A 27018-nucleotide genomic window follows, 5' to 3' on the forward strand; every position below is an offset into this window, starting at 1 on the left:
ATCTAAAAAATTATTAGTTGAAGTCCCATTTTTAGATAATTGATATAAGGATTGTCTATAAAGAGACCATTTATCTTTGGTAAATAGATGTCACAACAATTTTTTTCTCTTAAGTTGCAAAATAGGTTCTTGTAACAGTGTCATCAAGTAGACCCAAGATTCCAAAAAGAAATCTTTCTCGAACTTTGTGACTGAAAAAATGTTTTACACAAATCCCTTGGAGTTTTAGTGAAGTGACCAGTTGTACAATTTGGTTCCGCCAGACCATGATAAACGCACGAGTCTTATGCATATGTGTCATTTGGTGGGAGGGCGAAGAGGTGGGCTTCAAGAACGGTATGCGCCAATTGCGTGCGCTCTCTCTCCAGCCGCGTCGCGTCACAGGAACCCGAACGTGAAATAAACTCGGTAAAAGAGTCTTCACATGTGACTGCGGAGTAGGTTTTCTTGGCTTTTGGGATTCCATATCCTCTGCTCTTTCGCATAAGTTTGGTCGCTGTAGAACGAAGAGAGGAGAACGCTAAGCTTTCGAGTCCCCGTCGACAATGGCCAAAGTGGAGAAAGAGACGGCCGCCACCATGACTGAGGTTTACCCTTTTCCCCTTTCCCCTCTCTCTGTCTCTTCTGCATAGCTCGTCAAGCATTATGGCGATCTCCGATTCTTCTGCCAAGCTTTTGTATGAGATGTTCATGCTCGAGGATTTGTTTATTTAGCATATGATCCTTTTGGGCACTGACACTCGATCCAAAGCTTTGATTTTTTGTTTTTATTTTTTTTTCCCTTTTTGTGGCATTGATATTTTACAAGTAGAAGCTATTCACAACGGTTGTTGGAGATCTACGAATTTTACTCAGGGGAATTTCCTGTTGTAAAAATCCATTCTTGAATTTGCTAATGATTGATGCTCTTAATGGGAATCAAGCATCTGGGTCAAAGTTACAATGTCGATCCATTAACTGATGTGGAACTTTTCTTGTGGGAATTTGTCCTTCCATAGCCTGCATTTCCATTTCAGCAACGCATGGGTACCAGAGAAAACGGCTTTTTTTAGTTGTCGAATAAAGATAGCCTGGTTGAAGGTGCTGGCCTCATCTGAGGTGAACAATCTAGGGATGACTGGCTTTTTTTTTTGGAAAGAAATTCATTCTTTATTTTGGATTCAATTTCATGCAATTGCAATGCAGAAGCTCTCTGCCAATTACCTGCATGACTGATCAATGATAGTGGTCATTTTTCACTTAATTCCATTCCTTTACGAGTACGTACAGGTGCCCTTTACTAATTCCCTTTATCACTTAACTTACTGGCAGTTTGGTGCTCTAGGTCTCATAAGCCTTTGGGTTTTCATGCTTGAAAATTATCATTTTTAATATGGATAAATACAAGGTATTGTCAGGTTTTATTGCAGAAACCTATTTGATAGAATTAGGAATAGTGGGAAAAAATGCCACAATCGTTTTTTTTCTTTTTTTCATTTATTTTTTTAATGATTGGCACTAGCTGATGTCATGCTGATGGGAATGTGTTGCTTTTGTTTGAAAATGTAAGCTGCGGATCATTTTCTTAGGACACTAAATGAGTAATCTGTGTAGTGTAAATGCGCAACTTTTGTCCTCTCTGGTTTTCAAAATTCACTTAGGATGTACTGCTACTAATCTATGACATATGCTTTAGATGCGTTAGCCTTTAGCATGTAATTGTTGAGACCTTTTCCAATTTTTTTGGATAAGTTGAAAAAGAATTGCGGTAAATAATCAAAACATTACATGTGGTTCTTAGGAGTTACGGCCAGCAAAACAATCTCTTAGAAAGCCTTTTCATTCTAGATGGCCACACCATCCCTAACGGCTTTGTTGCCTTTATGATCCATGTAATATAATCTGTATGCATACAATTCATCTGCAGTATTCTAATTATTTGAGTTATTCTGTAATCTTTGCTGATAAGTTGCATACCAGACGGATTATGAAATCAACAAAACTAAGAATCACCACACAATAAAAAAGATTACTCCCTTGATTTTCTCCAAATGTGTCTTGTCTTTAAATTTTAAAATGCCATGCCCCCATGCTACTTCCATCAAAGTCTAATTGCATGTAAACTATGGTTGGAGCAGTGTAAACCACCCCTTTTATGTAGAAGGAGATTCGTACTTAGATGCTATAGGCGGCCATATTTGGAGCATTAGTGAGTATACATCAAGTTATACTACAAAGAGTGCAGAAGAAACCTGGAGAAATGGTATTAATAGTTTAATACCACCAGCAGTTTCAAAAGGCATGAAGTGTTCCTTATGAAACCACCCTGGAAAATTGGTCTATGTCAAATAATTCTAGCATGCATGTTTCTGGCCTTCATGATTAATTTTCAGAACCTGTATGCTGTATGAATAGTTCAGATGTTCTTCTTTTCGTCTTCTTCATGGTTATTTGTAATACTAGCACACACATTATATTGGCTTGCAAACAGATCCTTGCAAAATTTTACCACTCAATGTATGCATATTGAGTTGAACTGAAATTTATGAGCACACTTGCAATTCATACTGTAGGAGAAAGAGGAACAACAGGAAAAAGAAGTTTCATCAGAAGCAAGTGTTGATGAAAATCAAACAGATGCACCTGAAGAAGTGAGTGAAGAAAACAACATTGAAACTGCTGCTGCGGAGGAAAGCAGTGGAGCCCCTGAGCAACAAGAATCTGAGGAGCAAGAACAAGAAGAATCTGGGGAGCAAGAGGATACCGAACAGCCACCAGTCATCAAGGTTTTGATAGACATCGATCAAATATTTTTGAAAATTCAATCATATTCTCTGGCACTTAAGCTCTTATATGTGTAAAATTTAACATTTATATTTAAGTTCCACTTATCAAATAACGTTTATCTTTCAGATTGAAACAGCTCCAGCAGATTTCCGTTTCCCTACAACAAATCAAACAAGGCATTGCTTTACTCGTTATATCGAGTATCACAGGTGGTTTATGGTTTTCTGTCAACAAGTAGTGATTATATGATTTTGGTCTCATCTCCTGATTTTACCATTATAAGCTAGTGCTGTGAAGTTGGCCAAGTATGTCTTCTTGAGTCAAGATCAGACATTATTCACTAGTAGCAACCACTCTTGCATTATCAGGTGCATAGCAGCAAAAGGGGAAGGTGCCAACGAATGTGATAAGTTTGCTAAGTACTATCGCTCGCTTTGCCCCGGTGAATGGGTATGCTTTATTTTCTTATTCATAGCTATTAGAAAATCTATTATTCATATCATCAATGAGATCTTTCTTAGTGTATTATGGTGACATTAATATTTAGCATTGGATGCAAATGTATTCTCATGATCTTTTTCTAGGAATATTATCAAATATAGTGGCTTATATTCATGCATGTGAGATGCCTCATCTCATGGTTCTGTTTTTGTTGAAATGCAGTATCTAGATCATTCTTGAGCTGCTCCGGTTGAGTTTTTTTAATTTGGATGGATGAATAGTCATTTGTATTGTAACCATGAACGAGAAGCATACTTTGTGGACACTGTTTATGATTGAGGTTGAAATGCTTAGTGGTGTTTCGTAGTGTAGTACTTCTTGTAGTTCACTTAATACAATGACCAAACATTTATTTTTCTTTTTATTTAATTTTTATTTATGTCTTATGCTCATCGATTAGACTCTTTGTTAACGAAGCAAATTTCTATTAGCATCTACTTTCTATAGAGGTCAATTGGACCAACAAAATTAAGTTTTTTCGTGATGCTCCTTTATTGCAAAGCAGAAGAAATGCATGGCATAAATGCTATGAGCTAAACTTATCTGGCTCTTGTACCAAATAACTTTGTATAACTAAACATGGGATAGGAAGAACTGTAACCATTTAAAGAAAAACAGCACTGGACTAGAAGACCAAAGCCATAGAACAATTGCACCAAAGTTGCAGATTTGTGTAATTACTGAAAGTAACTTGCTGTATGGTTGGACAAGTTTGGAAGTTTTATCACTTATTAAAGGAAGCATATTGAAGGATTTATTCATTATCTATCTGGGCTCTCCATATATGATTCCTCCTCGTCTCATTGAAATTCAAATACACTTCTTTATTTTGAGGCTACATTTCTGTGCATGCTTATGGTGGCTTTTTAGTTTTTACTTGTGCATGTCTGTCATTAAGAGCGCATACTTTTCTGGTGAATTTTCTACAATCAGAAACATAAAGGCATTTTATTCTGTGCATAGATCTTCTTACACTAGCCCGTTCGAAGCCCTAAATGGAGACTTCATTGGTAAAGCCAAAGCTATCCTGGATGAGAATCAAGGAGATTCCTCTACATACGCGGATGTATGAAATCTTTGGGACTATTGGAAAGATCTAATCCAGATTCGGTTACAATAGATTTGGAGACCATTGTGGGGGAATGCTTTGATGTTGTGCGGCTGCAGGAGTCTACTGAAACTTGACAGCATCTGAATAATGTTTTTGTGGTGGTTGATGGCAATGAGGACAAGATCTAGTTCACAGAGGAGAAAGCATAAGCTATAGGGACAAATGTTGATTGGTGGTTCCGAATAATGAGCAAACAGTGCAAAGATGGCGGTTGATACCAAGGTGGAAGAAGATGAAGCCTGGGTAGTTGTCGACTCAACAACTGTCCAGGTGGCTGGAAAAGAAGGAACATGATGAGGAACCCATGGATGGAGGGAACTCAGACAGACGATGAACAATGATACTGGCCAGGAAGATTATGATGTAGTGGCTAGGCCGCATGGCAACAAATAGATGGTATGCATTAATTTAGGGGTTTGCAATCACATTACCCTACAGAGGCCAGATCAGCGGATGCCAACTGACTCCAAAAGCATCTGCGAGTCCTTCAAATCATGAAAGTATCTCATATTAATTCAAATTAAAATTAAAATTTGAATTCGAATAAATGAAGGTAAATGCAATCTGTGAGGATCGGAGAAGGCCACTACTGCCTCGGACACATGTCATGGAGGACGAGGCTCTCTTCCACTGACTAAAAGAAGCTGAGATGAACGTCTGAAGAAATGATCCTATGACTAAGAAAGAGCCAGGAAACGATTATGTGGAGGAAATTGGGCCAACTATCAACAGATTGAGGAATGAATGTTGGTTGCCAATTGGCAACAAATTTGAAGCTGGACATTGGGTGGTGGGGAATGACATTGGGCGACAAGGGTAGATGAAAATGGAGCCCTTATTTTTCTAATAAGGCCGGAACACCAACTTGAATATCAAAGAGCAGTAGAACCAAGGGGGCTGGATGATGAGCAATGAACAGAAACTGAGGCAAGGCACATATTCATTCAAACAGAAGTATTGAGCTCAATGAGGAAGGGGAGAAGAGAGGAATTATGAATTAGGCCCTGCCATAAGAAAACTGTATGGGGATGGAGATGCAGAGCAATGGTAAAGGAGTAAGACTGGAGGTTCAAAGGAATCAGACACTAGGATCAAAGGTGTGAATGTGAGAGGACCCATTTCAAATGAAGTGAATTATGGGAAAGGAGTAGGTTATAAGAAAGCAAACCTCCTTGTGCCACATAAACAACCCATCCCATATCCCGCGCCCCTTGGGGTGCCCCAATCATGAGGCTTGCACCTAGGTGAGCAAGAGTTGCTTAGGCAGCCAAGACCCATGGCTGCCTAGGTGGCTGACTCCGTGTTTTACAACATTACCATAAGGTACTCAAATAAATAACCACAGTTCCATAGTTTATAGATATAATTGAAAATCCAAAGTCTGAAGTTCCAAACCGCGATATAGTCAAATTTAAGAAGAAATTACAAAAAAGATGCAAAAGAAATTTAAGAAGAATTCAGGCTTCAATCTCCATTTTCTTTGTTATCATGGGCTTCTTTTCGGTGATCGCCGTCCAATTCTGGGCAATTATTTTTAGAATCATCATTTTAATATAATGGCCCACCTCAACTTCCTAATAGTCCTCCTCCTCTAAGATTGAAAACTTTCTTGAAGCCTCCTCAACCATATCCCAAGTCAAACCCCTAACAGGGAAGACTTCTTTATTCCCAGGGTCTACATCCAAGCACTTACTGGCATCATCCATGTCTTTGGATGCAATGGAATCCCTCTTCTCATGCTCATTGACATGCTCTTTTAGCCTTTTGTCATACTTGACAAAGAGTAAATCACTGAGCCTCTTTTGCTCAAGTATGTTCTTTTCCTTTGTATACACCGGTAGGAAAATGCATGAGCTGAATTTAGACTTCAGAGAACTAAGTATTACTGTAAATCTATAAAAGATTAATAGTATACTTATGGAGTTTAATAACTATAACTTAATATAAGAATATTATTTTAAACTAATTAATAGTAATACACTAATAATTGACTACAAATATAGCAATATTGATATGAATTAAGAAATATAAATGATTATACTCTTTGCTAAATACAAATTGCCAACTTAGCATCTCAAATGAACTCCAATTGCGATCAAAACCAGATGAGCTGCATGTTAACCTCAATAACCAGATGGTCATCCTTGTAAGTTTGGAGCACTACTCTCATGTTGGCTCTAACAAATTATATACAATCAATATAAGTCTATAATTTGTTTTCTATAATGTTATATAAAAGTATGAATTATGCAAGTTGAAATAGGAAAGAAATGAATCATATTGATAGATTAATTATATTAGATATTGTCTTTTGTTTCGCTTCCATTTCCTTCCCAATGATTTGGTCCTTGGTCTCACCACCATTTCCTTCCCAAATTTAATGCCTTCGCCGATATTTTATCCTAGATATCTTTATCAGGAACTAGCTTATCATGATCCTCACTAAAGCCCTCCATCATTGTGTTCTTCGTCTCAATATCTTGGTCAGTATAAAACCCGGGTTTAAATAGTACCCAACTACATGCAATGGCCGATGCAGCTGCCTATCCATTTTCTCTCTATAATCTCCTTTTTGTTTTTTTGATAACTGTTAACTTTTGTATTGAAAAAAGAAGAATACAAGAGATGAAGGTTAATCCAAGAGTACCTTAGTATTGAGACTCCTGGTAAAAAGAATAGGTCATCCGACCCTATATAAAATGGGGTTATAAGATTATCCCCTTGCACAATAATTTGTAAATGTACAAAGAAGATACAAAAGGAAAGTAAAGCAAAAAAGTAGAGTGCGTGCTTAGTGCCCGACCCAAAGAACTAGCTGCGGTAGGGCCTATTCTTCAACATGGGCCATGGCTCTGTCCTTAGCTAGCAGATCGATGAGCCCGTTCGACGTCCTTGAGATATTCATCCATAAGACTGGCGTATCCCTGCAAAGATGCTCAATCTCATGATAAATGGGCACAAGATACCAAGGGGGAGAGGTTGTCCTGGAAGCCCAAGAGATAATGTTTCTAGCGTCACCCTCCACTGAAAGAGACTGCCCTCATGACCGATCAAAACTTTGTTTGCCTTTAAGGAGGGCCATAGATTCGGCAAACTGCGAATCTTGGATGACGAGGTATTCAGAGTAGAAGAAGCGAATGTTTTGATGGTGATCTCTAAAAACCCCTCTTGCACCTGTGTGGCCTGGGTTGTCTAAAGAGCAGCCGTCAAAATTTAGTTTGATAGCTCCTTGGGGAGGAGGTTTCTATGCAGGTTTAACTTTGTTTTTCTTCGGATTGTGGAGGAGAATATGCTCCCAATTCGGGAGGAAGGCGCCCATAGGGATACCGTTGAATCAGAGATGGTTTGACGCCCAGAAGGTAACCAAGGATGTAACCTTAAAAAAAATCGAGGGGCCAGGGTGAACCTGTCCCCAAAAAATTTGGGCATTTCTTTCTTTCCAAATGGTCCAAATAGTTGCTGCCACTGTTGCTTTCCATAGGATTCTACTCGCCTTCCGCCAGTGCGCATCCAAGTTCAAAACGAAGAGGTCCATAACAGTTTGAGGTATTACCCAATGCACCCCGAACAGTTGTAGTAGTAGACTCCATAGATCATGGGCCACATTACAATGCAGAAACATATGGTTATTTGATTCCTCTTGGCTCAAGCACATGATGCACCTATTGGGAATAGGAATTCCTTTCCTTTGTAGGTGATCCATAGTGAGAACCTTGATGGAACCTGCGATCTAGTTGAAGGTTTGCACCTTTGGACGTGCAATAGTCTTCCATACCTGAGAAAGAATCGAGGTTGGGTTGAAAGGGAAAGTAGGGGGTTGGATGAGCTTTTAGTTGAAGGAGGCCACTGTAAAATCCCCTAATGGAACAAGGGACCACACCAACTTGTCCCTTCCCTAGAAAGGGATAAAGGTTTTGTAGAGCAGTGACGAGAGTGAGAGGAATTGATTAGATTCCCCCTCTGAAAGGTTCCTTCTAAAAGAGGGATGCCATCGTCTTCTTCCTCCTTCCAAGCTGAACTCGTCCTCTACAGTAGCCTCTCTATTCACCGCGATTGAGATCAGGGATGGATAGCATTCCCTTAAGGGGGCATGACCTATCCATAGGTCAGTCTAGAATCGCACTCTAGTGCCTTCTCTTGGGCACAGTCTAATGTGTTTCCTGAATAACTCAAGTGAGTCCGTTAAGGACCTCCACACCCCTGAAGCATTAGACCAAGGTTTGGTCTCTGGGACCCATTTGTGGACTAGAATATTATACTTATTCTGTAGTACCTGAGCCCATAGGGATTCAGTTTGGGTGGCCAAACACCACCACCATTTCCCTAAGAGGGCGAGGTTATGTTTTCTCAAGTTTCTAATTCCCAGCTCCCCCCCCCCGGTTTTTGGGTAAGAGTACCTTGTCCCAGGAGATAAGATGAAACTTTGTTTTTTCAGCTTGTCCTGACCAGAGGAAGTTCCTCATGAGCTGGTCAAGGCTGTTAGCCACCGAGGCCAGCATTTGAAAAAGAGATATCATGTATACTGGTGCATTGGTTAGGGTAGTTCTACCTGCTTGTAACGGGTACCTCCCTTTCCAACCAGCCAACCTTCTCTCCACCTTGTTTATAACATGGGACCAGTGGCTCTTTTTAGGTTTTTCGAGGCCTAGAGGAATGCCCAAGTATGAAGTTGGGAGGTCCTCCACTTTGCATTCCCACTCTGGAATAAGGTCTCTAATTTGGTTGGTGATGATAACAATACACATCACTTTTTATTTCTCCATATTTACTTTGGGTCCAGTGGCCAATTGAAAACATTTGAGGTAAATTATGAGGTTTTCCACCTCAGAGGGGGAGGCATCAAGGAAAACCAAGGTGTCGTCTACGTATTGCAGATGCGACACAGTGGACCCTCTTCTCGAGGAGCTAAAGCCTGAGAGAAGACTAGCTTGGTAAAGCCGACTTCAAGATCGGCTAAAGACCTCAGTCGAGATGGCAAAAAGAAAAGGGAAGAGAGGGTCCCCTTGGCGCTGGCCTCTCGAAGACTGGAAGTACCCTTTGGATGTACCGTTGATAAGGATCCGGAAAAGCACCCCCTCATCCACTGGTGCCGCCGGTTTCGAAAGCCCATTCAAGCCATTTCTCATTTAGAATCAACAAGTTAACATGGCCATAGGCTTTTTCCCAGTCAATTTTAAATATGAGACCAGGTTTTTAGCTAGGTGCCTCGAGTGGATGCATTCGTTAGCTATCAATGCCCATCAAGGATCTGTCTACTTTTAATAAAAGCCGACTGTGAGGGGGAGATGACCGATGGAAGAACCTACTGGAGTCTAGAGACCAGAACCTTAGAGAGAATTTTATAAGTTAAGTTGAGCAAACTTATGGGAGGGAAGTCCTTAAGCTCCTCAGGCCCTTCGACCTTACGAACCATGGCAATGAAAGTGACATTGATGGATTTGTTGAGAATACCACGCTGAAAAAACTCATCGAAGAAGCTTAAAAAATCCAATCAAAAAGTTTCCCAAAAGGTCTTAAAGGGGGCTACAGGAAACTCATTAGGCCTAAGAGCTTTGTCTTTAGCTAGGTCAAGCAGAGCTTTAAGAAATCCTCTTCGAGGAATGGGGGTTCTAACATAATTGCCTATTCATACGAAAGGTTCAAGAAATCTAAGTCAGCCATGGAAGGTCTAAGACTGGTAGGGGCAGTATCAAGGTTCTGGAAGTAGTTGATGATAGCGGATTGAATCTCTGTTGGCTGTTCTAGATAATAGTTATTAACTTTGATGGTCGAGATTGTATTATCTGTCCTGCGATAGTTAGCCAGTTGACCCTTGACCTCTGATACCAATAAATCTCTTCTTTGTTCAGAGTGGAGAGATAATTAAGTTTTGTTTGGGTTCTGAGCTCAGCTTCAGGAGAGGACAAGGGACGGGATTCTTCGAGGCTATCCAGTTCTTGTAATGTCTTAAGGAGATTAGACTTGATTTGAGAGAAGTTCCTCGAAACAGACAATCTCCGGGACTTAAGAGAGACTTTGAGGAGTTGAATTTTCGATTGAAGTCTGAACCTTGCGCTACCATTGACCTGGGTAGAGAAAGAGTTCCACCAGATAGGTATTAGAAAGGAGAGAGACTTCTCTTCCATCCAAGCCAATTTGAATCTGAAGGGTTTAGGGCCCCTATTGACAGCTAAGGTAGACAAGAGGATGGGGCAATGGTCTGAGACCGGTTTAGGCAGGGCCACAGCATGAGAGCTTGGGAACTTTTCTTCCCAGTCAAGGGAAAACAGAAACCTGTCTAGTTTGGAAAGTGAAGGTTGGGAAGAGTGACTGGACCAGGTAAACTTGTTTCCTTGGAGCGGGATATCTAGCAGGTCGTTCCTTGTTATAAAGTCAGAAAACCCCACCATATCTTGAGAGATATGAGAAGTAGAGTTACGTTCGTGGGACCACCTTGTGATATTAAAATCCCCACCCAGGCACCAGATAGGATAAGGGAGAGAAGTGACATAGTCCAATTCGGACCAAAGGCGCGGTCTACAGGCCGCAGAGCAGGGGCCATAAACGGTAGAGAGATTCCACTCCAGGCCATCAAAAAGCCTGGACAGTATTAGGGTGACGGAAAAAACCCTGATATGCGAGGATTTTAGTGTGTGCTCGGTGGGTTCCCAAATAACCTAGATTACCCCTAAAGCACCTTCCGTGGGTAGAGCTACCCACTGGCAAGGTCGTCTACCCCATACCTGAAGAACTTGGAGTAGGGAGGGCTCTGGGCTCTTTGTTTCAGTGATGGCCAAGATGGAAGGACATTGTTTGGAAGACAGGTCCTTGATGGCCTTCCTTTTTGAAGGATGACCCAGGCCTCTGATATTCCATGAGACAATCTTCATGAAGAAGAGGAGGAGTAGAGAAGAGAGGCTATTCTGGGTGAATGCCTCAAAGAGCGGTCTAATGGGGAGGGATGGACCCTTTGATAGAGGATGGACCCAGGCCAGCTAAGGAAGAAAAGAGATTCAGAAGCTCCCTGTTTCCTTTGAAACCCACCTCCATACGGCTCTGGGGATTGACAAGCATGAACCGGTGTGCTGCCGTCATACTCTCTATAATCTCCTTTATTTGGCCATAAATGCTCTCATCATTGGCCAAAGCTTCTGCTATCTCTTTAGCTCCATCTAGTGTATCATATAAAGAACACAACAAGCATCACTTCACTATCAATTGATCATAAAATTTTAATAGAGTAGAAATGCTTTAACTGGGTAGAAATGCTTTACTTGAGTACACCACCCTATTCCAAAAACACAAAATTATATCACATGTTTCTTGCCTTAGCATGCTTGTACCACGTGCATCTAGATCACTCTTTTTAAGTGATCTCAATTGGTTTCTCTTATCCAATATGCTTTCTAGACTTAGGAAAGAGGTGGCGAATCTTGTGACCCTAGGCCTTACTCCTCTTATGCTAATGATAAAGGTTTGATTATAGAGTAATATTATCATGACCTCAGCCTTGTTAATTGTCTCTTTACGTGTGGCATTGTTGCCGATAGCCTCAAGCATGAGATCTGTGCAATATGTTGAACATGGTATCCAATGAGGGCACTCTTTGCACAACAAATTATTAGCATCCAAATAGATGCAACATTGTATATTACAACTTTGAATGACATGCTCCTTCCCTACCTTCACAATACAATTGTTAGTTAAAAAAAAAAGCTAAAATGGTAGCATGAATATCATCAAATGCTTCAATAGACCTCAAAACACTATTCCTAAAGGACAATTCACCATCATGCTCATCAAACTCATACTTCTCTTACTAGTGCATGTATTTATCGTTATTGAGACCCCACATTGCATTTGCACATTTCTACGGGCTTATTTGGCATTGGGTCCTTCAACACTGACCCAGAAATTCGCCGATTACCTCCACCATTCCATCGAGCGAGTTGCATTGAAAGCAATACCTGCCTGATACATCCACAAAGTAATACATACTGATTTACTTGGGCTCGATCTACCTTCTTGAACTTCTTGTTTTGTCGCTTCTCTATTGTAGCCTCAGAATTTGGGGGAAAAAGGCATCCATTATCCCCTTCATATGGGACCCTCTTGTCCTAGCTTTAGCATTTCGAGGGGAAACCATTTCAATTATCCCTTCGTCACCTTTGTCCTCATTATAGCAAAGAATATTCACCCTGGAACTCTACTCTGCTATACTTGCCTCCCTTGCCACCCGTTTCCTTTTTTCTCCTCACTTGGAACTTCCTTGCATGGGGAAACACCTCCCACATTGCCGGCAAGGTGTTTCTTAAATCTATTGATCCCCATGTTTTTGTATCTTTATTACAAAATGCTGCAGCCGACCCCAGTTAGTTGGGAAAAGGCGTTGACAAGGATGATTACAAAATGCAGTATTCTTATCAATTTCAACTGGGCAAAAGGTAACCATATATCCATCCTGAATCCCCCCTACCATTAGGACCTGTAGAATACCTTTTGAAAGACAGAAAATACGAAGATATTTTACCAGCCTTTGATGCCTGATCTTCTATCCTTGATGTTTTGGATGTATACCAGAGGCTCAAGATCACCCAAAATATTGTTTTAGATCCTCTCTTTACTGTTCACAGTCAATCCAATAAAAAAAAAAAAGTGAAGTTTGGGATGATTTGTCGAACTTTTAAAATTTTTCAATCTCTCATGAATTTCACAAATCCAAGCTTTTTGAGTTTTATGCTGGACAAAAAGTCTCAAACAAACTTAAGGGGGGTTAGAAAACCAATCTTCCTTTACTCTTTTGTTTCTATTCTTGTGCATATGTTTTTTTTTCCCTCTTATCTCTTTTCCTCACATGAATAAAACCAGATTCCTAAGTCATACTCTGAAACATTAGTTCTACTTCCGAAGAATTTTTTCTTTCTACCTCATAAGTTAGTGTCCATCATCACAATGGTTAAAAATCTGATGGGTTGTGATTCCTACTAAATGGTAAGGCAATTGCAGGATTAGGCAATATCTAAGAAGTATGATTGTAAAAGTTCTATGTTTTTGAACGTATGTGATAGGAATTACTTTTTAAAAGAACTATGTTATCAAGTTTCTAGAAATGGAGCAATGTTTATGCAACATTCTCCCGCTCACTAGGAAGTGTTCCATGGTAAAGTGAATAGGTTTAGTCAGGGGACCTAAACCCTGAAAGGCAATAATAATTATGTCAGACACATCCCATGTCTCTGTAAAAAAAGGGCTTAAAAGTTGACTTATGGAATAAACTTGTTCAGATGTTTTGTTTTAGGACCACGATTGAAGTGTCCGGGTGGTCCTGACTGTTAAAGCTTGATCAGAATTTAACCAGTAAATTATCACAAAAAAGTCCGCTAGAAATGCTTAGGACATGGCTAGACCACTCTACAAAACTAGTCTTGGCTTGATGACTTTCTCCACAGTTGCTTCTGTGGTGAGTTTCCCATATATTAGATAGGAAGTTTCATTTTTTGTCTGGTTTAGTGAATACCATTTGAAATCATCTAAAGATATAGAAGAGATGCTCCTCGGAGGGCCTGTCACACCCGTACAGAAAAACTACTACAGGCTAGCCAAAAATTTACAAAAAGGATGGCCAGGTTATCTCAATGAGTCAAGTGATGTGGGCAAAATCCAGTTGTATCTGCTTCTATTATATGGCTCCCCAGGAAACTTGGGTCTTGAACTTTAATCTCTTTCACTCATAACCTGTTGGCTAAGTTTACAACAACCATGTTCCCGTGCTGAAAAATCTCAGGGGCTTCCTGAATCCAGACTCCCCATGTACTGAAACTCCCTATTAAAGAATTCCTTGATGAAGCACCTAGTTCTGCAAAATCCTAACTAAGATAGGCATTCATAATCTTACCTGACCTTTATGGTCCATATCTTGTTGCTTCTTGACTAAACTAGGCACCTACAAGATGAGGTACCATGGTGTATGATGGTCATGGACAATATAGTATTGATCAATGAGCCCGAAGCAGTGTCAACACAAAGGTAGAACTTTGGATGGATGCTTTAGAATCTAAAGGTTTTAAAATTAGCCGGATTAAGACAAAGTATGTAGAATGCTAGCTTAGTATAATAAGAGTAGAGATGAGGAAATAGTTAAAATTGATAGCCAGAAAATACCAAAAAGAGCGCATTTTTAATATCTTGGTTCGATAATTCAGGAAAATAGAGAGATTGAGGAAGATGTCGCATACAAAATTAGTGCTGGGTGAGTGAAATGGAGATGTGCAACCGGAGTTTTATGTGATCGCTGCATATTGATGAAGTTGAAGGGAAGCCTCTATAGGACAAGTGTGCTTTATGGGGCGGAATGCTGGACGGTCAAGAAACAACATACCCATAGGATGAGTGTTGTTGACATGACGATGTTGAGATGGATGAGTGGCAAGACAAGTAGGGATCGAATTCGAAATGAATACATTCAGGAGAACTCGGGTGTGGCTCCAATTGGTGATAAGATGAGAGAAAGTACATTTAGGTGGGCTGGCCATGTGCAGCATAGACCTAGTACAACACTTGTTAGGAGGTACGAATTGGTTCAAGTGGAAGGCTTAAAAATGGTAAGGGACATGGTTGGAAGTTGTGAGAAAAGATATGGGGATTTATGGCCACATACCCTTTAGATAGAGTAGAATGGTAGATCAGGATTCGTGTAGCTGACCCCCAAAAGTTGGAAAAAGGCTCTGATGACGATGATGATGATGATCTTGTTGCGTCTTGAGGAGGATTACTATGTAAATTGTTCTCATTTCATTTCTAAGTTTTGACTTCTTGAATCTGAATTATAATACCAGAATGTGCCTCTGCCCTGTTTTGGCATGGTTTTGTATGGACCATATCTAAAGCGTTGGATGCATTTCAGGCATTTTATGTCTTCAGTTTTTCTGGTTCCTTCTAAAACCTGTATGTTCTTGTAGTAATTTGGAAGTTTCATAGATCATATCTATCCGATTCTTTTGACAATCTATTAATGGACAAAGCTATGAAGTTTATTATAAGATTTTTTCTATGTTTCTTTCTATTTGTGTTGGTGAACTCCTCTGAGATATTCCCTTGCAAAAAAAAATTGGTAGTCTATATTTGTATTAAAAAATCATTTGAGACACTCCACTGATGGTGCATTCCTCCATATGCTTGCAGATTGACAGATGGAATGAGCAAAGAGAAAATGGAGCATTTCCGGGACCTCTTTGAGGCATTTGTCATGATGCCATGGGGTGCAATATTTTCCTCTTAGATTATTCAGAAACTGAGAGAGGACAAATTTGTTCAGACAGCGGATAATGTGGGACCCTTCTCGTGAATAATTTGTTTAATAAAAATTTTGGCTGTTGTTGCTGCCTTGTTACTTCTTTGGCCCCATTGCTAAATGATATAGAGTTTTGGGGATTGTATTGCTGCAGTGTTATGGCAGCTGCTATTTTCTCTCGTCTGAAGTTGCTATTTTTATCATGGCTTTTTTTCGTTTATTGGAGCATGGGCCCATAATAAGATTAACATTGATCTTACATGAGAACTTCGCTTATTGGGTCGTGCTTGTTGAAATTGATATTCTGCATGAGTATCTTAGTGCAGTCTTACATGTCGATTCATGCTTTAAACTTCTGATGCCAAATCTACTTTGGTTTGTTATGTACTTCTTTTGTTTTCTATATGATCTGAGTAGCTCCATGCAACAGCAATCAGATACACGCTTTAGATTCTGAATCCAGACATGGCTGGTGTTTATCGTGCTGCATTTGTTTTCTATTCAGTTTAAATTATTTTTTGATTTATTTCTGCTATTTCAGATGAGGGATATTAATTGTGTTTTGATATGGTATTTTCTAGTCCTCAAGTTTAGTCAACTTCCCATTCAACCTCATATTTTTATACATTGGTCTGTATTTCTGGTCTTGTTGATTTGTTTATTTTTAATATTGCTGCTTCTAACTTTCTGCTTTATGTAATTTCAAAGCATTGAGCACCACATCTTTTGTTTGGCTACTGTATCTTCCAAATGAACATGTGTTGGTTCTCGACGAACTCGAATGTACGAACTCGAATGTGCAACTTTTAACTTGAATGCCTTGCGATATTTGTAATGATCTCCATTTCATAATAGATGGCATCTCCTCAGTCCAATCTTGGGTTATTATGCCCTTTCTTCTAATGGAATTTCTGTGGCAATTTACGTGTGGGAATGGTGGCCTGGCTCTTGAAAAATGTGATGTCCCTAGTTATATATTCTTGAACTAAAATGGTTCCAAGAGGAAACCCTGGACCGACAGTGTGGGTGGTCTACCTAGAGATGAAATTGGTAATGCCATATTATCATTCTCCGGACCATGTCAAATTTGTAGTGCACATGAGGCAGCTATAAACCCTGGTGTCCAATGTCTTTTTTCGTCTCGTAACTAAATCATCATGAGGGAGACTGCTAATGTAATCCAATGGAGTAGTACAGCACAGAAAGAAAGTTCCCTGGAATCGATCAAAATTTATCTGAAGATGGAGTTTACTTGTTAGGGTGAAACCCTCTGGGAGTTTCTTGCAGAGAAACTAAGTCGGGGATCAAACATAAATTTATCTTAGAAATTAGAATATTGCAAGGGAAAGGTGACAAAGAAGTAATGTAGTAAAAATCTTTTGGATATGGGCACACTTGAATCCAAAATGTGACATATGTTGATTTTTTTCCCAATTTGTTTCTGTATGTTGTTACCAGCAAAATGTCCTTGAGGATATATAGCAGGTTTGGTCACTTCATTTTGCCGCTGTTTTTAATTCAAATTTGTCTATCCATGTCTTTTGTCTTGTCTAGCTACAGAGTAGGAGATGGGGAATTAGATCACCCAGTCTATCAAGGAACTATTGTATTCAATATCTATCTTTAAATTTTTGTGAAGATTTTTGGGTTCCATTGAGAGAGAGAGAGAGACTTTTTCACCCTGGTTAATTGTATATTATAGTTTCAAAACTAAACACAGCATACAAATGGTCAATTATTTCTTTTTTCTTTGAAAAAATGGTCAATTGTATTTGTGTACATTTTGCCATGGAGGGAAATGGTCAGATTGTAATTGAGTGCATTCTGTTCTTTCTTTCAAAAGTCGGCTGGGTTTGATTTTTTGAACTGCCTTTTAGATGAGTTCAGAGGGGTGGGACTCGAACATCTCGTGTAGTAACAAAGTAACCAATCGATCCCATCCTCGACTTCCACATTTCCAAATGGGTAATTCATCTTGCTTTTTATCCAACCCTAAACATTCCTCACGCAAACCAGATGTGTGTTACCCATTGCTAAGAACAGGCCCTTGCTATTTCCTTTCTTGCTAGAAACTTTCCAGTACTTGCCATGCATATATAATTCTTGGGGGCATCCCAAAGGACTGCAACATTTTCATCATTCATGCACAAAACCTGCTCCAGCTTGCTCTCCCCCTCAAGCCCACACCCCTCATCTCGTCTCTCACTTTGGCCACCTCCTCCCATTGCCCCACTCCTCCATACATTGAAAGTGCAGCCAGATATGTAGCAGCATCCTCGGGTTTCAACTCCTTGAGCCTCTTCATAGCCGTCTCACCCACCTCCAAATCCCCACTCTCCTTACAAGCCCCCAATAACACCCCCCAAACCACTGACTCCCCACCAATGCCTGCATCTTCTATCACCTGGACTGCCTCCTTTCCACGACCCAACCTGCCCAACAAACCCACAATGCATGCATAATGCTCGGCTCCTGGCTTTGTCAAAGGATCACTTTTCATCATCTCCAAATACATAAATCCCTCATCTACTAAACAAGCCCTATTGCACGCTGTCATAATACCCAAATATGTACACGATCAGGCTTTTGTCCCTTGCTCAGCATAGAATGAAAGACCGCTAAGGCCCTGTGCTCTTGGCAATTCTCAGCAAGCCCCATAATCAAGGACGACCAGGAAAACCCCGTCTTTGAGTGAAATCCCATTGAAAACTGCCTCTGCTTCATTGATTTCGCCGCACTTAGCAAACATGGTCAAAACAGAGTTGCTCACCAACGTGTGGGCCTGAAACCCAGATTTAATGACCTGCGCATGGATAGCGCTGCCTAGAGGGAGAGTGGGTATAGCAGCGCATGTGCTCATGACTGTTTAAAAAACGGATCGGTGACCAGGATCGGGCTTCCAAAAAACAGATCTGGATCGGCGAATCGGCGATCCGGATCAGGAATCGGGTGAATCGGTCAAAATAAAGTTTAAAAAAAATCCGAAAAAATTATTAAAATTCATTATAAATATTGTTTTTTAGGAATTCAATAAGAAATGAGGGTACTCCATTAAAAATTTTCATGTTTTTGAATGAATATGCGAATATTGATATGTTCTTTCCCTGCATGAACCGCCATTCAGCATTTTATTTACATCACACAAAAGGATAAACATAGAATTATCATGGAATAAGTATATCAACATACATGGACTACAATAAAGCATAATATTAGTAACATATGATCTAAAAATAAAATGATAGACGACGTTATTGTTCTTCTTGGTCACGTTGGTGCCATTGATTGAATTCGTTTAACAATTCATTGATTCGATCTAAAAACGAATCATCGATATTAGCAGGCATCTGACTATTTCCAAATCCCTGAGTGTTAATGTTTTGTTGTGTTCCCAATCTAAAATCCCCGAAGATTGTCCATCCTTCATGCTCACCTGCACTATCGTGCTCATCCCTACACTGTTGCTGTTGGGACTCGATATGTGAATAATATGGCTGGGATAGGGTGGCCTCATAATCATCATCTCTCTCATTTTCTCTTTGAATAATACGGATTAAAAAAAAAAAAACAAATTTTCAAAAAAATCGATCATGGATTAAAAAAAAAAAATCACAAATTTTCAAAAAATTCTATCATGGATTACAAAAAAAAATTCGATCATGGATTAAAAAAAAAAATCACAAATTTTCAAAAAATTCTATCATGGATTACAAAAAAAAATTCGATCATGGATTAAAAAAAATAAATCACAAATTTTCAAAAAATTCAATCATGGATTACAAAAAATTCGATCATGGATTACATAAAATTCGATCATGGATTACATAAAATTCGATCATGGATTACAAAAAAAAACAAACAAACAAAAAACAAAAAATTCAATCGCGGATTACAAAAAAAGAAAAAAACAATTCGATCATGGATTACAAAAAATTCGATCATGGATTACAAAAAACTCTATCATGGGTCACAAAAAAAGCAAAAAACAAAATATTCGATCATGGATTTCAAAAAAAAAAACAAACATTTCGATCATGTAGTATTACAAAAAATTCTATCATGGGTTACAAAAAAAAAAAAAAAACAAAAAATTCGATCATGGATTACAAAAAAATCGATCAAGTATTACAAAAAAATCTATCATGGATTACAAAAAAAAAAAAAAAAAAAAAAAAAATATATATATATATATATATATATATATATATATATATATATATATATATATATATATATATATATATATATATATATATATATATATATTCCGTACGGGACTCGCCGATTCACTGTTCGGACTCGCCGATTCCGTACAGTGAATCGGCGAGTCACTGTATAGAATCGTCTGGTTCTCTCTAGAACCGGACGATTCCCGTTTTTTTCGCCAATTCGATCCGTCCATTGCGATTCTCGAGTCGAACCGGACGAGAGCACTGGGTGCAACAGAAGAGCCGCCCCAAACTTTGTTTCTTCTCCTAATTTGTTGACGGACACACCTATACTATGCTCCCTAAGGAGCGTAATTTACTTCTACTAACTTTCATTTCTTTTTAATTTAAAATTTTAGAAACCACTTGATGATTATTCAAAAGGATTTGAAATTTGAGTTTTTTAGCGCTTAGAACTTGCGTCTAAAAATTAGATAGTTTCTATTCAATTTGGACGGGGTATATACCGGAAAGGCTAAAAAATAAGTCATTATTACTTAGAAAGATGGATCCCTGTTTATTTTCAAGCCTATGCTAGCTTGGTAACCCCGATGTTTTTTATTAGCTTGGTAACCCCGATGTTTTTTTCTTTTTTTTGCGAAGTTGGGGTCCAGTCCTATTTTTTAACTTTGGATTGGCCCCAACATTTCTCATATTTTGTCAAGTTTGCCCATCAGACCAATCTTTAGACTTTAAAACACCCAATTTTCTATAAATTTCCTTCCTTTTCTCTCTCTCTAAATCTCTCTCCGTCTACCTTGCTTTGCCTCTGTAACTCCCCCCTCTCCCCTGGCCTCTCTCTCCCCATCGCCAAAGACATATGTATCTCCATCACAAAGAAGAAGACGATTTTAGTTCTGATTTGTAAATCCCAACATCGTAACAATATTTAGTCTTAAAACCCCCAATTTTTTACTTCAATTCTGATTGGATTGCATTTCCCACCCTCTGAATCAAGTAAGCGTTGACTCCATTTTTTCCCACTTTCTCACTCTATCTATGACGGTTTTGGCATAAATTTTTTTTTTTTTCCTTTATCATTTGTGGTTTTTTCAGTTTTTTGTTGCTGTGATACTAGGGTTTTGGTGTTTTCAAATGAAATTGTTTGATTTCATACTCTTAGTGATGGGAGTAAACTGAAATGAATATTTAATCGAATGGATATTGAATGAAGGGTTTTTTCTTATTGTTTCATTCACTTTACCTTTCGATTTTTATTGATTATTAGTAATGAATGGGATATGGTTTCAATGACTTTATTTTGTTTGTTTAGTTTGTCCTATTAATTTTGTTGTGAGTTGCCTTTGCTATCCCATAGAATGGGTTGATATCACAAAAAAAAAAAAAAAAATCTGAAGATAAAAAAAAGATTTGTTTGCCTGATTCTTTTTTTTGTTTTTTTCATTGCATTTAGTTTTGTTAATTAAAGTGTTAATTATTTATATAATGAACATGAAGTTCAAGTGGGTTTGCTCCAATTTCATGGATTGTGATTTGAGGTTTCTATGAGTTAATGGCCTGATAAAATTGTTATAGGTTTCTTATGGCACTACTACCATTGTATGAATATGTAAATGTAGGCATAAAGAACAACTATGTGACAGTGTGATCTCCACATGTTCTTTCTAATGTTTGATTGGTAGATATTTTCATATACTTATTGTATTCTAAGTCCATTTGGTCCATATCTCCTTTGAGGTTTATGATAAAAATGATAATTTGATGGGTTGAGGTAAGCACGGGAAAGTAGTTGGTTTTAAGGGTTAGAAGCCTTGCCCCTACCCATTCTTGTGTCCTTCAAACATATATATGTCCTATTTGTATATAACATTCAAGGAAAAATAGTTGTGATTTATAACTTTGTATGCGGTTTGTATTTGTTGTAGTTTCGTGGCTGGTGTTTCTCATTGATGATATGCCCCACCTTAAAGCGATGAATTTTGATTGTTGGATATCCAAAATCATATGGTAAGTCTTGTTCTCTTATATAAGTTTTTGTTTGAAATTTAATTAGGCGATTGGCGAAACAAAGATACAAAGTAAAAACCAGTGGCAATGAAGCTAATAATAGCGGAGAAATGATGATGACTTGTCTTATGTAGTTGGTTTATTCTAATGGTGATGGATCTGTAGTATGGGTAAGAGGGATGCAATTCAAGTACCTGGAATAACCTATATGAATGGGTCTCCATATTATTTGAGTGCAATATAAGTCTCATATGGATGGGTCTCCATATTATCTGAATGCAATATAAGTCTTATATGGATGGGTCTCCATATTATTTGAGTGCAATATAAGTCTCATATGGATGGGTTTCCATATTATCTGCAATATAAGTCTTATATGGATGGGTCTCCATATTATGACAATTGGTAAATTATGACAATTGGCTAAATTAACCTATATGAATGGCTCTCCATATTATCTGAGTGCAATATAAGTTCCTTCATGAAATATGCATACTAAAAAGGAAGTTTTATATAGTTTGAAACAAATATTATGGTGCATTCAGTAACAAACGAAGGAGCTGAGTCTGAGCTCCTATACTTGCAAAGGCGGTATTTGTCCAACAATATTTTGTAAAGGAGTGGTAATTAAATTTACATCTTAAAAATACCTACCTACTTGATCAGCACTATCTTCATAAATGACTATCAAGGACTTTTGGAAATCTTGACAAAAGAGGAAAAATATTTATAGTGATGAGAGATTGAATAATGTCCGGAGATGGTCTAGGGTGTTGACAACGGCACAAAGGACCTTGTTGCTAGAGCAGGGTTATTGCGTCTTGTAGATCAACACCCATGGATCGTTGACCATAGCCTAATCATTGCAATGGCGAAAAGATAGCGGCCCGAGACCAATACAACACACTTTGACGATCATATTGGTGAGATGATGCCTATGTTGTACGATGTTTAGCAGATATTACTGCTCAATGTGATTAGGGACCCCATCAATATATAGGATTATCAACACTATCACTTGTATTTGCATAGATGGTTTGGAGCTGCTCCTGGAGGTTTCTTTGATAAGTTAGTGACTATCAAATTTAGTTGGTTGAAAGACAAATTCATGGTAGCCAAAAAATGCTACTGATGATGTGCTTGAGAGGCACACGAGGGCTTTTCTAGTATATCTTGTTGGGAGCACAATATTTACGGGCTTGAATGGTAACGAGGTGCCCACAAGGTATCTTAAGCTCTTCGACGATTTTGACAGAGCGGGGCGATATGCATGGGGTGTTGCGGCACGTGCCTTTTTTATTCTACTCTCTACATAAGTTTGTTATCACCAAGAATCGACACTTTAATGAGTCGGCAACATTTTTTAGGTAATTGTGCATGGATAGTTGTGCGTCGGTATCACAATATATTTATGTGATTTTCATTTCTAAAACCTGTTAGGTAGATATACTTATTATATTGTGTCATTAATTCATTTTGTAGAGTTGGACATTTGAGTGTTTTTTTTTACTCTGCTGCCTAATGGTGAGGACCGAAAGGTTAGAGTAGGCAAGTCATGAGCGAAATGATAAAGAAATCCCACTAAAAATAGAAGCCCTTCACACAATGTTGCCTACTACAGTCAAGAGCTCGACCTCATTGATATTAAAAAGGTTAGCACAACCACAAGTATTTTGTCACAATTTTTAATTTCATTGAATAAATCTAGCATAAAAATTTAATTATTTGTATGACTATTTGTGGGTTTCACATTATACTTATAAAATGAAGCTTATTATTTTAAAATTGTAGGTTTAGTGGCAGCCATATATCATGGAACTAAATAGGGGCCAAATGGATTAGGATGGTTGGGAAGCATCTAATGATGCTTTCACCTCCGGAATGTGCAATTCATTTCTTATTTTTGATATACCAGAGCGAGTGCTTCGTCAGTTTGGCTACAAGTAAGAAAGTCCAAATAATCCTAAGAGCTGGGAACAAGGAGAGTGGCATGGTAGGTTGGTGGCTTGATGGGTACAGGAGCTAGCCACACAAATCCAAATATGGAAGGATCAATAAAATTATTGGGCTGGGGGTGTTGATGTTGAAGCAGACACTGATGATGGGGTGCCTTCCGTAGAGTAGATGCAATGGTTCTAGAGGGTGTCTAGACCGATGATTTGGGCCCTACATTTCCAAAGGAAGTAATATATATCCCGAGAAGATATCCCAACAACTTGAGCATATGGTAATAAACTGGTGTTTACTCCTTTTGATTTATTTTACGGTTAAATTTTTATGGCATGTGACATTTATCTTTTATAATATTAGTCTCCTTTGTAGATTAACAGGGTACAACGCATGCTGCAATACCTCACTTTTGTGCTAGCTTCAAATGATATGGAACCCCTTATTCGAGAGCACGTAATAGCTGCATGTTGAGAGCTATCCATCCAGGAGGTGCATGCAGTCGAGGAGGTAGATGAGGAGGAGGAGGAGATAAATGAGGAAATATATGAGGAGGCGGACAAGGAGGCAACAGACGAGGTCCCCGTGCTTGCGCTTGTAGAGGCAGTAGAGGTGGCGACCTTGCCTGAGCCCATGGAGGTAGAGTGCCGATTCAATTTCCAAATACGATCGAGTCAAGACATTACATACTGGTAGGAATACACCTGAATAAGTCATCTTGTAAGCAGCTATAGAGAAAAAAGACTGGCAAAATGCACCTACTAGAAGGTGACAGTGGTCTATAGTAACAATTGCATGACTGCAAGGTGAACCATTAATCTTTTACACAATGAATGTACAAGTCCACTGTTCAAAATTTATGGCATACCTCATATCCTCAACCACCACGTACTTTCTTCCTGACACCCATATTAGGTTGTGTGAAAATTCGACTTTCTTATTTGCATGTCTATGTCTTTTTGTGCAGACAACACTAGAATTCCACTCCACGTATATGTCGCCATCAATCTCTCTGTAAAATTATTTATTAGCTTCAACCTAATCCCTCGCACAATGCAATAATCAACTTATCACGAAAAGGTAATATTCAAGCATTGAAACTCTTAGTAATGTTGCACGTGATGTGATTGTATCTGGCCCCAGGAAAAGAGGCATTCACCCAACATTGATGTGGTTGTGCTATTATCCACTCATACACTTGAGGATCAGCTTCCTGTACTCTTGACATCTCTTCCTAAGATTGTCATTGAAGTAGTGTTCTTAAATCACCTCTGGAAGTTCTCTGTAAAATGATGCATGCAAAACTCTGGATACCAGTCAGGGAAGATGTGTTCTAGTGCTTGTAATAGCCCTTTCTGTTGGTATGAACGTTAAATTACGCAAGTCCTTCATTGCATTGAGCAACTTCTACAGGCAATTAAGAAACCATATCCAAGGATATTTGCCCTCATTCTCTACTACAACGAATGCTATTGGGAACATGCCACCATCAGCATCTACACCAATAGCGCTCAACAGAGTCCCTTTGTATGTTCCCTTCAGAAACATCCCATCCAAACCAATGAGAGACCGACAACCATAAAAAAAACTATTGGGACAAGGATGAAAGTACAAGAACATATGCTGGAATATATGGTGAGTTTCTATAGCCTACATTTTAGGGGTTGGTGACTCGTAGCTTCTCCATATATAGGGGCTCTATGTGTGACTGTTTATGCGACCCCAGAGTCATTTTTGTGATAACTTCTTTTCCCCTCCATGCTTGCATGTATGACAATATCTCACCATGTTCGCCTTGAACATCACTCATAATATCTTTGGGTCTTATAGTTATCTTATTGGTCAGATGAGTTTTAATTTTGGCTTAATGCCAACGGCTGGTGAACCCTTCTCATTACAAGTGTGGTCATTTACCAACTCTCTCACCTTAAAATACTGTGGTGGAAACTCTAGAGTATTGCATTTTCCATTCGCACCCCTCCCCAATACAAATTGCAACTAAATGATCTTCAGTTGTTCTTCAAATACTTCATGAGCAAATTTTGACATATGCAATAATCTACTAAACGATTACGGAGTAGCCTGACATCCTCGAATTCTTGTCCCATGTAGAGATGAATATGGGAGTAGACTGAACTATATGGAGATTTCTATAGATGCATACCATCAGGATCAAGTCGGATGTTTCTCGCACTCTCGGAGTCTGCATCACATGCATGTAATTACATTTTGGACGATGGGGACGAGCATTGGCTGAATGGGGCTGCTAAAAAGGGAAGTCCAAATGATTCAATAAGTATTAACTATAAATAATGAAATACATGATAAACATACATGTTATAAGTATTACCTGATCCTCGATGTAGCATATAATGGAGCTACGCTCGCTACATCTAGTTGATGCTCCCTATGTATTGCTTCGGATGGTTGGTTCGCAACACATACATAAACATTGGAAGCCACCAACAACATACATGTCACTTATGCATCTTTGTTTACTTCTACTAAAATATGATTTTCGAGACACATAATTTTCAAATTGCTAGGGTCACAACGCGCAATACACCCCATATGCATCTTTAACTGCTCCAATGAGTCACTTCCATTATACATGGTAGCTTCACATTCCTGCCTTTGTAGTACATTCGTTCATCATTTAGCCTTCTATGAAAGGAACCACTGTATCGACATAACAACCTCACTCTACTTGTGGTCATTGTGATGGCTCAAATGATGACTTTGTAGAGTTATTGGGAGATAGCCGTAGTCAAAGACACCTTAATGCCAAAACACTAAGTCTAAACCTACATTAATTGCGTTTACATTTATTCATTAAAATTAATTGCTGAAAGGAATGTCACCCATTTTACAAGACCCTGAATATACAACAAGGTGTAAACATAGTAGTGCAGATAAATCCAGTGAGCCACTGAACAATATTACAATTTTCAACAAATCCATACATAGAGTACCCAAATGTCAATAAACTTAAGAAACATTACGACATTGATTCAATGTCTTTATAAAACATAAAATGTGCATCCAAGTAATTCAATGTCTTTATAAAACATAAAATGTGCATCCAAATACCAGAAGCAAAATTAAATATAGAAAATGTTAGTATCACCTAATTCTCATAATGCACATGAAACATAGAGATATTGATTCAATCAATTTGCTAAAATATAAAATGGGCATCTAGATATAAGGTTCAGCATGAAAGATATGAAATTGTAATTACTTATACT

General features: G+C 38.6%; 2 protein-coding genes and 2 long non-coding RNA genes across 5 annotated transcripts; 3 read left to right on the plus strand and 1 right to left on the minus strand.

Annotated features, from left to right (window-relative positions):
* The first annotated feature begins 515 nt into the window (after positions 1–515).
* On the plus strand, positions 516–15906 carry LOC18423356 (cytochrome c oxidase subunit 12, mitochondrial). Its single transcript, XM_011628229.3, has 5 exons — positions 516–587; positions 2553–2765; positions 2893–2975; positions 3135–3216; positions 15539–15906. The coding sequence occupies exons 1-5, from the start codon at positions 546–548 to the stop codon at positions 15590–15592; spliced, it is 474 nt and encodes a 157-aa protein (XP_011626531.1). The 5' UTR covers positions 516–545; the 3' UTR covers positions 15593–15906.
* A 1881-nt stretch (positions 15907–17787) lies between these two features.
* Positions 17788–18204, minus strand: LOC148782338 (pentatricopeptide repeat-containing protein At2g20540-like). The gene has a single exon (XM_088864617.1). It carries the CDS (start codon positions 18202–18204, stop codon positions 17788–17790), a length of 417 nt encoding a protein of 138 aa, XP_088720743.1.
* A 2158-nt stretch (positions 18205–20362) lies between these two features.
* LOC105421306 (uncharacterized) lies at positions 20363–24626 on the plus strand. Of its 2 annotated transcripts, XR_966946.3 has the most exons (4): positions 20381–20812; positions 21742–21823; positions 23739–24050; positions 24146–24626. It is a non-coding gene; the product is annotated as an uncharacterized LOC105421306 (long non-coding RNA). The 2 variants fall into 2 exon arrangements; XR_016053322.1 differs by lacking the exon at positions 21742–21823 and having other exon boundaries at positions 20363–20812.
* A 111-nt stretch (positions 24627–24737) lies between these two features.
* LOC148782339 (uncharacterized) lies at positions 24738–26290 on the plus strand. Its single transcript, XR_016053323.1, has 2 exons — positions 24738–25405; positions 25883–26290. It is a non-coding gene; the product is annotated as an uncharacterized LOC148782339 (long non-coding RNA).
* The last annotated feature ends 728 nt before the right edge of the window (positions 26291–27018 follow it).

The sequence above is a fragment of the Amborella trichopoda genome, chromosome 4 (assembly GCF_054954075.1).
Source record: "Amborella trichopoda isolate Santa Cruz 75 chromosome 4, AtrichopodaSantaCruz75HAP2 v2.0, whole genome shotgun sequence".
Classification (NCBI taxonomy): domain Eukaryota; kingdom Viridiplantae; phylum Streptophyta; class Magnoliopsida; order Amborellales; family Amborellaceae; genus Amborella; species Amborella trichopoda.